At 47.1% G+C, this 12,163-nt stretch overlaps 1 protein-coding gene across 1 annotated transcript in view; it reads left to right on the plus strand.

Annotated features, from left to right (window-relative positions):
* DNAJB14 (DnaJ heat shock protein family (Hsp40) member B14) overlaps positions 1–12,163 on the plus strand; it is a 350,933-nt gene that overhangs the window by 185,421 nt on the left and 153,349 nt on the right. Inside the window, exon 3 of the mRNA XM_086961595.1 lies at positions 5,030–5,175. Coding sequence (XP_086817721.1) covers positions 5,030–5,175 — 146 coding nt within the window. The remainder of the gene's footprint in view (positions 1–5,029; positions 5,176–12,163) is intronic.

Below are 12,163 nucleotides of genomic sequence, written 5' to 3' on the forward strand. Positions count from 1 at the left end.
CTCATCCACTTTCAGGGCCCTAGTTTCAATGGCACCATTGTTGGTTTTTAACATGGCTCTGCGTTTCTGGTGCGGAAAAGCTTTGTCTAAGAACTGACGTCAGCGTGCGGAGGCGGCGTCTAAGTACTCCGACGACATCATCACGGCGCCGGCGACACCTACAGACGCGCAAGGGTACTGCTACGCAAAGATTTCTGGATCCAGTCTGACGCCTGGGGATATTCTAAGGTAAGGAATCTAATACTAACTACTGTTTCTTACAGATATATTGTTACCGAAGGTAAGTAACTTGTTCGACAGGGCCCAAAAATAAAGTCCCTAAAGAGGGAGGCTAACCTAGGCGAGGGTCTGGAATGGTCTGCTTGAAGTACAGTCTGGACCCACACATGTCAAACTGTTTAACTGAACCTGAACCCAGGGGGGGCCTCAAACACCCTTGCACCACTAGCGCTGCACTACGGTAGGTGATTAGGGGTGTCAAGACCCTGCCCACACTGGTGAAAGGTCGTCTTAACAGCCGTGTAGACAAAGCAAATGTCCTTATGTGACACTGGCTGAATGATATGAAAAACCTGGGCTTGTCTGTCACTGACCGGCTGAAAGAGCCGGTAACCGTACAGGCTGGGCCGGGTGTTTCCGCGCGGTACAGCAGACACGGATGGAGGCGATCGGCGATGGCTGCAACTGACGCGACCTTTGACCGCGTCTTGCTGAAGAGAAGTGCATGACCGGAAAGAGGGAGGTGTGCCCTCTGGCTGTTGGCAGCAGTCGCCGCGCACTCCCCGCTGGCAATCACACAAGTCATTGCGGCTGCATAGGAGCAACAGAGCGCTCTCGTGGCCGCGTAGAAGGAGCAGAGACTCTGATTAACCGCAACTTAAGCCATACAAAGACTGAGCCATACAATATAATAAATATATTAAATACAATAAACAAATAACTTATGATGACAAAACCAATCTCAAGCAGCAGTACTGAGGGAAAGTGCACTTAACTGACGCAGGTTGCCAGCAGCGAAGAAAGAGAGTCCAGCAAGGATTTTTGGCAGTTATTGTACCAGAAGTTTCCTGATTGGGTGACCGACTGTAACACGAACTTGATGGTTTTGCCTCTAAGCTTCATGGGAAATGAAGTCTTTATTGGTGTTGACTGTTGATTGTTTAATGTCTGCTGGTTAAATTAAAGAAGAAAGAACAGTCTAATTCTCACCTCTGGGTCCTGTCATAGAATCATGTTTGTACTGTGTGCACATTGCAAAAAACACAATGACCATACATCCCCCCTCACACGTTATGTGAACCCCGACTTGGCATAGTCGATACATTCCCCCCCCCACCCCCCCCCCCCCCCCCCCCCCCCACCAGTTTTTCTCTAATAAAAGCTGCAGCATCAAAACAACAGTTCTGGCTAATCGCCAAACAGTGGGTAACACGCAGGGGCAAATGTTATCAGCAATACACTTAAATACCCACAAGCAAAGAAATACAACATAGCTTTATGTTCACTATGTATACATCCAGAGAAGGACAGCTAAATGGACCCAAAGAGAGATAAGTTAGTCAATTATTCACCATCAGAAGGGCCTCCCTCCAAGGTCGAAGCAAACCCACAGAGACTAATGATGAAGAGAATGTCACAGTTTATCTCAACGCCGCTGACCGCAACATGAACAATCATTGCCAGTGTATCCCAGCAGGACTCAGGCACCCAGCGACTCCAGTCTACCGTAGGAGCGCCACGGCAAGCGAACCATATACAGCATACCTATAGGATCAAGCGAGAGAAGTCCAGTTTACGAGCATATCTGTCTTCATCCTCCAAGTCTCCGCCAGACGCCCCGGCCTGCTCCTCCGATGCCTATTTCTGCACATCAGACTTGCTGTATTCTTTGAGGGCCTTCTGTAGGGACCAGGGGGTCAGTGTATATTCTTAATTTCATCATGACCCTAAGTCTGGCCGGGTATAGCATTGCATACTCCAGGCTATGCTCCCACAGCCGACGCTTGAAGGGTGCAAACTCCGTCTCACCTCCTGCACCTTCACGGTAAAATCTGGAAAGCGCGAAGAACCCGCAAACTTTAAATTACGTAGCTCCCTTGTGCGCATCAGGGCAGGATCCCTGTCTCTACAGTTTAACAACTTAGCGATCACTGGGCTGGGAGGAGCGCCAGGAGGGGTTCTGGCGCCCAGGGAGCGATGTTCGCGCTCCACGACAAACATAAGAGACTGTGTCCCGACCCAAAAGAGTCACCAGTAGCTGCTCAACGAACACCTCCATATTGCCCATGGCAGTGGATTCCGGGAGGCCCGTGATCCGTATATTGCAGCGCCTCGATCTGGCCTCCAAATCCTACGCCTTGTCCTGCATGACTGTGAGGAGTTTCCCCATCTGTCTGTCTGTTTGGTCGTCCTCTACTTCAGACACCCGTCCCTCCGGCATGTCTAAGCTCTCAGGGTGCTTGTCAATACGCTCAAACATGCGGTCCATCCACTAGGCCATGGAGACTATCTTCCCATCAATGTTGGACAAGCTCTTCTGCATGGCATCAGTATTTAGCGAATGTCTCCTTCATAATCCTCAGCAGTGTCCTTCTGCCCTGCAGGGGCCATGTCAGCACCTCCCTCAGCCATGATTTCTGCTGCTCAAACTGAAGCGTAGACTGGTATTTGTCTACCTTGCCCATATTCTCGTAGGGTCTGGTCTACTCAGCAAGGACTACAGGCTCCCCCGCTGTGCTGTGAAAGCCTCTTCTCCCATCAGCCAGCACTCCACGCTTGATAGTGCATGCCCCAGACCAATGCGGTTGTCTACGAAGGATCCACAGGTAGCAAGCAGCAGTGCAGCAAGAGGCCGAAGGAGGCCCGTCTCACGAGCCCCCAGGTGAGCGCTGTAATTTATTATAGGTCTGGAAGGGAGTAGAAGCTCCCTGTGTGAATCTCTCAGATCCGTGGCCTCAGCGCGCCGCCCCGCTCAATAATGTGCTCCGTGGTAGCCGCCACACTCCTCACCAGTCAATAGTTTCGGCCCTCACTGACATCCAGCCTTAATGCTGAATCTCAAACCACGGCCCGCATCAGAACTAGAGGCCCGGACTCATAGATGCTTCGCCATCGTCTCACCATAAGACGTAGGAGAGCCCGCTGGGCCAACATATGCAGCTCCCCTCAGTGATCCACCCAGAAGCGCACGGCCAGCATTCTGCAGGCGCCGGGCAGCACCTCACTCTGGGCCAGTCGGCCCGGTCTTCAGTGTCACGGCGGGCAGCTAGGCGCAATTCTCCTCCGCGCATGTAGACAAGGCCCGGCACACCCCAATTACTACGGCGATCGTCGGGCACGGGTTTCAGTGCCTATACTCAACGTGGGGAGCACCTCGACGCCACCGCAGCCCCCAGCTAGGTTGCTCAAATAATGCCCCGGTACTGCCTGCCAGCAGCCCTGCCCAATCCGCCCTCCAAGAGCTACAAATGGCAGCAGGGCTTGTGCAACTATTCCACGGATGCCTAAGGTTTCCTTAAGGATTCTGTAGATGGCTTACGGAGCTTGCTCAAGCAGCGGCCAGACAATCTCCGATTTAAGCTAAAATTGCTTTGGTCTCAAAAAGCACACATTGCACAGAGTAGCTAGCCAATAGACAGAGAGAGAAAACATTTTAATAAACACAAAAGGTCATGGTTAACGCCAGACCTAATTAGGGACCCAATTATTAAATAAAGTGCACCCATGTCCTTTGGATTAAGTGCAGAGATACGACTTTCGTGAATTCACAAGACTTTACAATAGTAGGCCAAGAAATAGTACTCAGAGAAAATATTTGTGAACTTCATTTTGAGCAAATATACAGGTGTAGATTTGCTCATGCGAACATCTGAGTGTTTGCAAGTTTACGTGCCCTCCAACCACTTCTTTTTCCCAACTCTGGAAGAAGTTTTATGTCTGCCATTGTCAGGGGTAAATATTTATCCTTTCTGAAGTACGGGAAAAGATTAGAGAAGAGTTGATGAAAACCCTTAAAACATGCAAGTTAGTAGGTTTGCACAGACTCAAAAGGGCGTTCCAACCCTTGAACTCTTGCTTGCCATTACCTTCAGCCCCAGTATGTAGATCTGTGGCAACAAAAGGGAATTGCTAGTATTGAAACCCTACTATGGAATCAGCCCTGTCCTAATCAGAGAGGCCATGTCCGAGCTCTTATATAATGAGGTTGCTGTCATAACTTGTCACCCCATTACATGGCACAAAAGGGACAAGTGGATTTAGGCACAGGACAAGTAGATTTATCAAGCAACCTGCCCCATGTACAAGTAGATATTTTATTAAATTCCACACTCCTGACCTGTTGATTTTTGTGATGCAAGAAAGGCAGGTGCAGATCTAACCAAGCATTTCTGATCTGTTTAAAGAACTTTAAAATGTACTCTCTCCTTAAATGGCAGCCAGTGTAATTGAAATAGGAACTATTTTCCATTCGGAAAACGTGATGCTGAGGCATCCGTTCTTGTTCCTTGATTTTGGTTTGACTGAAGAAGTGTTGATGGGGTTTTATTTTATCCCAGGGTGAAAGTAGTCAAATCTTGACCCAATTAAGTCTTGGGTTGCCCATTTTTTTCCCTTTAGCAATAAAGTAGGGAAAAAAGAGTTTTATCATATGAATTTGTAAGGTGCAGGATCAAATTATAAATGAGATTTGCCTGCAGCTGTATATTTTTAGGCTGTAGAGGCTGTTTGGGTTTAGCAACTCTTAAATTTCTTATGTAGTCCTAATTGTCTATTGAACATTGTTGTTTTAACTAATATTTTGGTTGAGAATAAATTGACGATCATGTGTACTTGTCTGCCATAAATGTATTTAAAACTGTACCTTTAGGATTCGGCTGCGTTTCTCCCTGATGCAAACATAATCTAATGTATTCAGCCACTGTGGGTGGGTTAATTCTGGAATTTGTTTAGGTGTTATATTCAGTAATGTTAGGTATTCAGTGAGAGCTCACTCTAAAGTGTGAACTTGTTCTTCTATTCTGCTTTATAGAATAAAAAAGTGCAAAACCTTTTATGAAGTACTTGGGGTCAGCTCTGATGTTGGGGAGGAAGACTTGAAGAAGGCATATCGAAAGCTAGCCTTGAAGTTTCATCCAGATAAAAACCAAGCACCAGGAGCAACCGAAGCATTTAAAAGTAAGTGGAAGATATATATATGAGCTTTGAAGCTGTGAGTGTGTGGGGTACACATTGGCATGTTTTTAAACATAAATTGCAATTAACAGTATAGTGTGCCAACCCTGTCTCTGGGTGATCTGTTGGCCTGCATAGAGTGTTGACCAGCTGAAATTACCATAACACGGCCTTGTTTGCTGTCCAAAAGATAACATGCCCTGAAAAGATGACAGCACGCACAAAAAATGAAATGGGATTGATTTTGCGAATTGATGGATCATTGTGGATTCAAAAGTTACATTTTTGAGGAAGAAAAGAAGCATTATCAAAGGGAGTATCAATTGCAAACCTAACCAAAGACCTCTCATTTTTTTATCACCATGTTGAGTGGATGTGTTTTCAGTTTATTTTACTGACCATGGTATTTAAATTGTTCAGTGTTAGTAAGCTCTTATGCTAATAGTTTACTGTTGGTCATCCCTTAAGCCTCATCGGTTACCCAAGATTGTCAAATACATGCCATTGGCGACCACAAAGAGGGCTTAACATGTTTGTGAACACCTTGGAGAGATCTTAACTGGCAATATAATGTTTAATGTGTCTAAGGAGTGTTTTTGTGCCTCCAACTTCATTGTTGTGTTTTTTTGTTAAGGACTTGCCTAGTTTTCCTTCTGTGGAAATGGAGCAACTTTTTTGTCTTTGCTCCAGTTGATGTTTTCAAGAGCAATACCCGGAAAAGTTCTGTATGTGGTAGCATCATTGTTGCGCCTCGTCTGTCTCTTGTCACAGATCTTTTTCCGAGCAAACCTTGCAGCGTCCGTTTTGAAAAACACCTCCTCCCGGCTTGACCCTGATCTAACACCGAACATCAAAGAGCACACAGCTGTGACTACATCCTTCAGTACGAGGCAATAAACAATTACTGTATTCCGCTGTTTTCTTACATAGTAGAGCAGTGTTAAAGATACCATTTGCAGCTAACTTCTTCACACGAGAAGTTGTCTCCGATCTGCTAGCTTGCTTGGTTCACCGTACTACCCTGGACAGTGGACAGATGCATTTAAATTTTTGCATAGGTGGGGTCTAATGTGCAGTGATGTCCTACTGCTCAATGTATTATTGGCATTAGGAACAACAGATAACTCCTTTTCAAATGAAACATCTTCAATTGGGCTGATTTGCAGGGTGCCGGAAGAAGGGTGATGTTTTCTGTTTTGAAAGACAACACAGATGGCTGAACCAAAGGCATTTTTAAGTCTCCTCTTTTTAATGGTTTTGTCATGGTTCGAGTGAAAGTTCTGACCATTGATGGCTGTTCTGTTGAGTTGTCCCCTTATAGGTTTGGACAGCCAAACCCCAAAATGGCTCTCCTGAAGTCACACAGATTTGCAATATTGCGAGACTGCCATCTTGGGATCAGACCATCCGCTCTCCCACCATTGCTTGATACATCTGTAGCTGCAGTGTCCTATCAACACATTTTAATTTGTAGTTACTGGTGGTCAACAAAACTGACATTGTGGCATTCGTGTTTTACGAAAAGCCTTAGGAGTGGATGTCTTCCATATGGCGTGTTGATATCCTTGTTAGCAGTACCATGCCTTGATAACCAAAAATGTTTTATTTTGATGGAAAACCTTCGTGACATCTGAGATCCATATTTGAGAACTTAATATCCTGATTAGACTTTGTAGGGTAGTCCAACGCCCAAACTCCTGTCACTTGCATTTGTTGAGTGAAAATGAGACCCCATATTTAAATCTGATGTATGTTTTTGCCATAACAAACTCTGAATAATAAATTGTAGAGACTCATACTCAGGACACTAATAGAAATTGTAGGAACATGGTGTATTTTCTACTGTACTTGGAGATCACAACTTTTGAATTGGAACATTTTAGTATTTGTTTTTGGAAATATAACTACACCACTGGGTTCGCTGGTGTTGAGGCTTTTTTTGCCAGGCCAGATGCTTAGTGTGCTGGACACTAAGCATCTGGTGGGTATCACCATGCCAGAGTTGCTTCAAACCACAGAAAAGTCCTGGGAGTTGTAGCAAGCAGGGACCACTTTCATTTAAAAGTCCATCTATTCTTCTTCTTAAGAAAGCCCTTTCCAAATAGATGGGCCCAGTGGTGTCTCGTGTCTGAAGAAAATGAATCTCTGTTTGTGTGCTCAACTGCAGGTATTGAGGCTATGTATGGCAAGATTACCAAGTAACAGTGTTGAAGCTGAAATGAAAGACTTCTAATAATGAAGGATTCAGTCATGGGGAATTTCCAGAATCATTTTATTCTGCTTCCACTTCAGCAGGAGAGTCTGGAAGCTGGAGGCAGGAGTGTGGCATATACATCACTAGTAATGTTGCAGTATATTAGATCCCTCAGCCAGGCTTTAATCATGGGAGTAGTGGAACCGCCCCAGTGTACAGAAATATTTATTTAGCTCATAACCGAGCAATAGACGCAAAATGGCGGGGCCCAGCCCTTAATGGTTCGGTATAACTCAACAACAGAAGCAATGGGGAAGGGGTCAAATCAGCTTCGTTCGTTGATGCGAGGTGTTGAAAGATTGCCTCCCAAAAGACTAGGATAGGCGGACAGTTCCCCGCTAAGTGTATAAAGTCAGCATCACCAAATGTGTATCGGGGGCAGGCATGGAGCTTGAGTGGGGTCCATCCGAGCGAGGAACTTTGGGGTAATGTAAGCCCTGTGTAAATACTTACAATGGAGGAGCTTGTGCCTGTACAAGATATGTACTGAGTGTGTTCACAGCAGTATGCCCATGTTTTGTCTGGTAGGGGGGTGACCCAGGTCTCTCTCCCATGCTACATGAGCTACCCCACCCACTGTCGGACGAAGTGATATGAACGGGAACACTGAGTGGTATAAATGGGAAACAAGATGTGCACTGTCGGGTGACAGAATAATTGTGGAGAGCAGAGGAAATTCTTTTGGTTCTGTAGTGGAGGCATGCACAGCAGCCTCCATGGTGGCCCGCGTTCTATGCAGAAGGAATTTATCCATCATGGTCACATTGTGGCCCACAGTAAGGTCCGAGACTGAGCGCAATTGGGTCGTGCAGAACAGGTACCTCATAGTATTAGGACCATGAAGCATTTTGTCTTGTAAGGGCCTCAGTGGTCGGGGATAGCCATGGGTTGTTTAACAGCGGTATATGTGGAGAATAGAGGCGGTCAGCTTGCAAGTACTGACAGAATCTTTCCCAGGCCCACCACGCAGTGTGCGGTGTTTGTATTTCAGTAGGAGACCAGGTGAGTCCCTGAGGAAGGACCGCAGCAAGTGGGCAGGGGCGAACCTGCAAGTATTCAGGTTTCAGTTATTGTAGGCGACCTGTCCGGGTGATACCAAAAGTACATATAATGGAGCTGCACCACTAGATGATCTAAGAAGAAGGCTGGTACCCTAACCCCCCCCCCCCACCCTCCCCACAACGCGTGAAGGGCATAGTGAGCGTTTGCCAACTAATGCGGGCCTTCCTGCTTGCCCGCCCACACCTATCTGATCAACAAACTACAGAGTATCTTGAAAAATGTAGATGTGAGTGAAATAGGAATATTAAAAAAAAGATACGAGAAACTGAACAGTACCACCATTTTAATAATGGCAATCCTGCCAGCCACTGATAATGGAAATGCAATCCACCTCTCCACCTGCGAAGACAGATGGTCTATTGCAGGACCATAATAGAGGCAGATGACTTCTGACGCCGTGCGATGCAATATGATGCAAAGATACTGGGGAGATCGTTGCACCAGCGCAGAGGGAAGTCCAGCGGAGGGGGCACCTGTGAGGGGGAATATTTCACATTTGGCCCAGTTAATAACCAGGCCAGAGAAGACTCCAAAATGCACAACCTCCCGGAGGAGCACATGCAGGTTGATCACGGGCTTGCGGGCGAAAAACGGGACATCATCCGCGTAGAGGGAGGCCAGAAGAGGACCCGATGATTTTGGAGGCCACGATGATGATGTTCCTGGAGATGTTGCACCAGTGGGTCCTTGGCGATTATAAACAATAAAGGCAAGCGGGGGCAGACCTGTCTAAGGCCCCTCGACAGAGGGTATTGGCCCGTGAGCTCATCATTCACCCGGAGTTGGGCTACTTGGGTCGTAATAAAGGAGGTGGACAAGGCTACATGATCCACGGGGAAAGTCCAGTTTGTTGAGCACATCATGCAAAAAGGACCATTCTAAGAAGTCTAAGGCTTTTTCAGCATCCAATAGAATTGCAGCAGCTGGAAGCCCTGAGTTCAGTTGATTAAGCACAGCAAATATTGTGCGCAAATTAACATGTCGACCGATTCAGAACAAAAGCAGTTTAGAAAGGGGAAATACTTTGATCAATGAGGAGAGAGATATGCGTCTCAAGGACCTTAGCCAGGATTATATAGTCCTGATTGAGAAGAGATAGGGGCCTGTAGGAGGTGTATCTTTCAGGTGCCTTGCTCGGCTTGAGGAGTAGGGAGATAATAGCCTCTTGCATACTGAAAGGCAGCACCCCCGATTCAAGTGCCTCCGCGTAGACCTCAAGGAGGTGAGGGATAAGCAGAACGTTATATGTCTTCTTAAATACACCCCTAAACCATCCGTGCCAGGGACACGGGATCCATCAAGGTCGTCGATAGCTTGCGACACCTCGTCAACTCCGACATGGGAGGCTAAGAATTTACGCTGGCCTTCTTCAATCCAGACAATCGCAATCTCCGCTAGATATTCAGAGAGAGTAGTCCCCTCAGGCGGGGCACATGTGGTACATAAGCGAGAGTAGTATATGAGGAAGGTCGACGAGAAGTCTGCATTTTGAGTGACATACGTGCCATCCTCCAGCCGCAACTGGGTGATGTATGAAGTCTGGTGTTGGGGCTAAGCAGTCTAGCCAAGGTGAGCCCCGGGCGCTCCCACTCTCCTACCCCAGGCCACCGCATATTTCCCTAAATAAGCAGTCTTGCGAGCTGCAAGCTCTTGGAATTCCTCAAGGAGTTTTGCTTGCCGGTGTAATGAAGAGGAGGGGTCCCCCGCCAGAACACCCACATCCAAGTCCCTGAGCACTTTTTCTGCTGCGTCAAGATTTCGCCGAATGATGCACAGTATCTCAGCCTGCTTAGCCAGGCAAACTCCCCAAATGTAAACTTTAAAGACTTCCCATAGCATGGCACAGCGAGGGACTGAGCCAGCATTAAGGTGAAAATATTCAGCAATAGAATCCGCAACTTCACTTTATGAGCGCATCAGAGAGATAGCGCCAGGGCATGCACGGTCGCGCTATGCTGGGGATTTTCCATGAGAGAAGCGGCAGCTAGTGGTCTGACAAAGTCAGAGGCAAATAGTCAGTCTACAGAGTGTGAACCAGGAATTCAGGAGGCAGGTTCCAGAGGTCTTTTCGAGACTAGGTGCGGTGTGGGGCAGAGTAAAAGGAGACCCTGCTGTTCGTAGGATGTTGACGGCACCCGGCTTCCGCCAGCAAGTAGGTCTGTAACAGGGTCTGCAGTTCCCTGGTGGAGTGCAGTTTAGTGAACTGACCGGTTCCCGTAGTGTCCAATATAGGCTGCTGCGTGAGGTTGAAATCCCCCCCGCCCTCCAACACTATGGAGTCAGCGAAGAACTAGAAATCTGTTTGGATATGCCAGAGAAAAAACTACATGCGTCTTCATTGGGGGCATAAATATTGACCAATAGTATCCGCTTTGCACCAAGGTTGCCCTCCACTAACCAATATCGACCCTCATGGTCCCTGATTACTGTGTGCATCTGAAACGGTATTGCCTTGTGAACCAAAATACACACCCCACATGAATAGGTGCTATAGTTCGCGAAGAACCGATTAGTCCCCCAGGCAGAGGCAAAACGGGATTTGGGCATAAAGGGTCTCCTGTAGGATAGCAATGTGTATTTTGTGATGAGCAAGGTCTGCCAACACCTGTCTACTCTTTCGCGGATTAGATAAGCCTCTCACATTCCATGACATAAACTTCAGTTCCTATTATAAAGAACAGTGGTCCCTATATCGAGTATACAGCAAGCAATGAACATACACTTAATAGGTCGTATGTCTTCTGTCCGTCCGGACAGGATTTTATTTTTTAGGTTTAAAGTATTTTATTAAGGCACAAAAACACGGGGAGGGGAGCAGGAGGTCAAGCAAACATACAGTACGAGAAGCGGAACGTTGCAGCGAGTCAGAAGAAAAGCAGGGAGGCAGGAAGCCCCAGAGGGTAACAAGGCAAAGACATAAGGCAATAAGGCATTGTGGACGACCCCCCTGTAGACCCCCACTCCCTAGGCAAGGCCGAGCCCGAATAGCACCCCGCAACACAGTAAAGGAGAAGCATACCGTTCCACCAACCCCCCGGCCCCAGAAAAGAAGAAGAAAGAAAAGCAAAGGAGGAAAAGAAAGAAAACAATACCCCAACATCCCCGTCCGAAAGTCAGCATTAGAAGCATATAACCCCTCTTCCTACCCCCAACCCCCGGCCCCCGATCCGCACTTCACTCCGCCGCAGCCGCCGGCGGCGTCAGCCTAAGGAGGCGCAAATACCGTGGACACGTGAGCTCGTGAAATTCCGTGGACAGCAGTGCCAAAAAGGGGTGCCAGAGCTCCTCAAACTGGTCAACATTCCCGGCCACCGTTAGCGACATCTGTGAGAAGGTGGCCTGATATGCAGTGCTCACTATTCTAGTGAACACTATGTATCAGTCCAGCAACCCTTATTGATGATTGGTTGTAAGTCAACCTTATAGGCCAGCTATCCTAGTAGCGTGGATACGAGCAGTCTAAGGCTAAAGACTCGAGAGGGCGTGTTAAGCCAGCTGTTTACCACACATATACCCCTTGAATACCAAGTGAAAGGACACCACACAAGTGTTATGAAAATAAACAGTTATTTATTTAAAGATCACAACAGCCCTGTACTCTTTATGAGGACAGGGTACTAAGCACAAACCAAAACTCTTACAAAAATACTTAAGTTAGCACAGTATATACAAATG

This window comes from Lissotriton vulgaris, chromosome 3_1 (genome assembly GCF_964263255.1).
Source record: "Lissotriton vulgaris chromosome 3_1, aLisVul1.2, whole genome shotgun sequence".
In the NCBI taxonomy this organism is placed as follows: Eukaryota; Metazoa; Chordata; class Amphibia; order Caudata; family Salamandridae; genus Lissotriton; species Lissotriton vulgaris.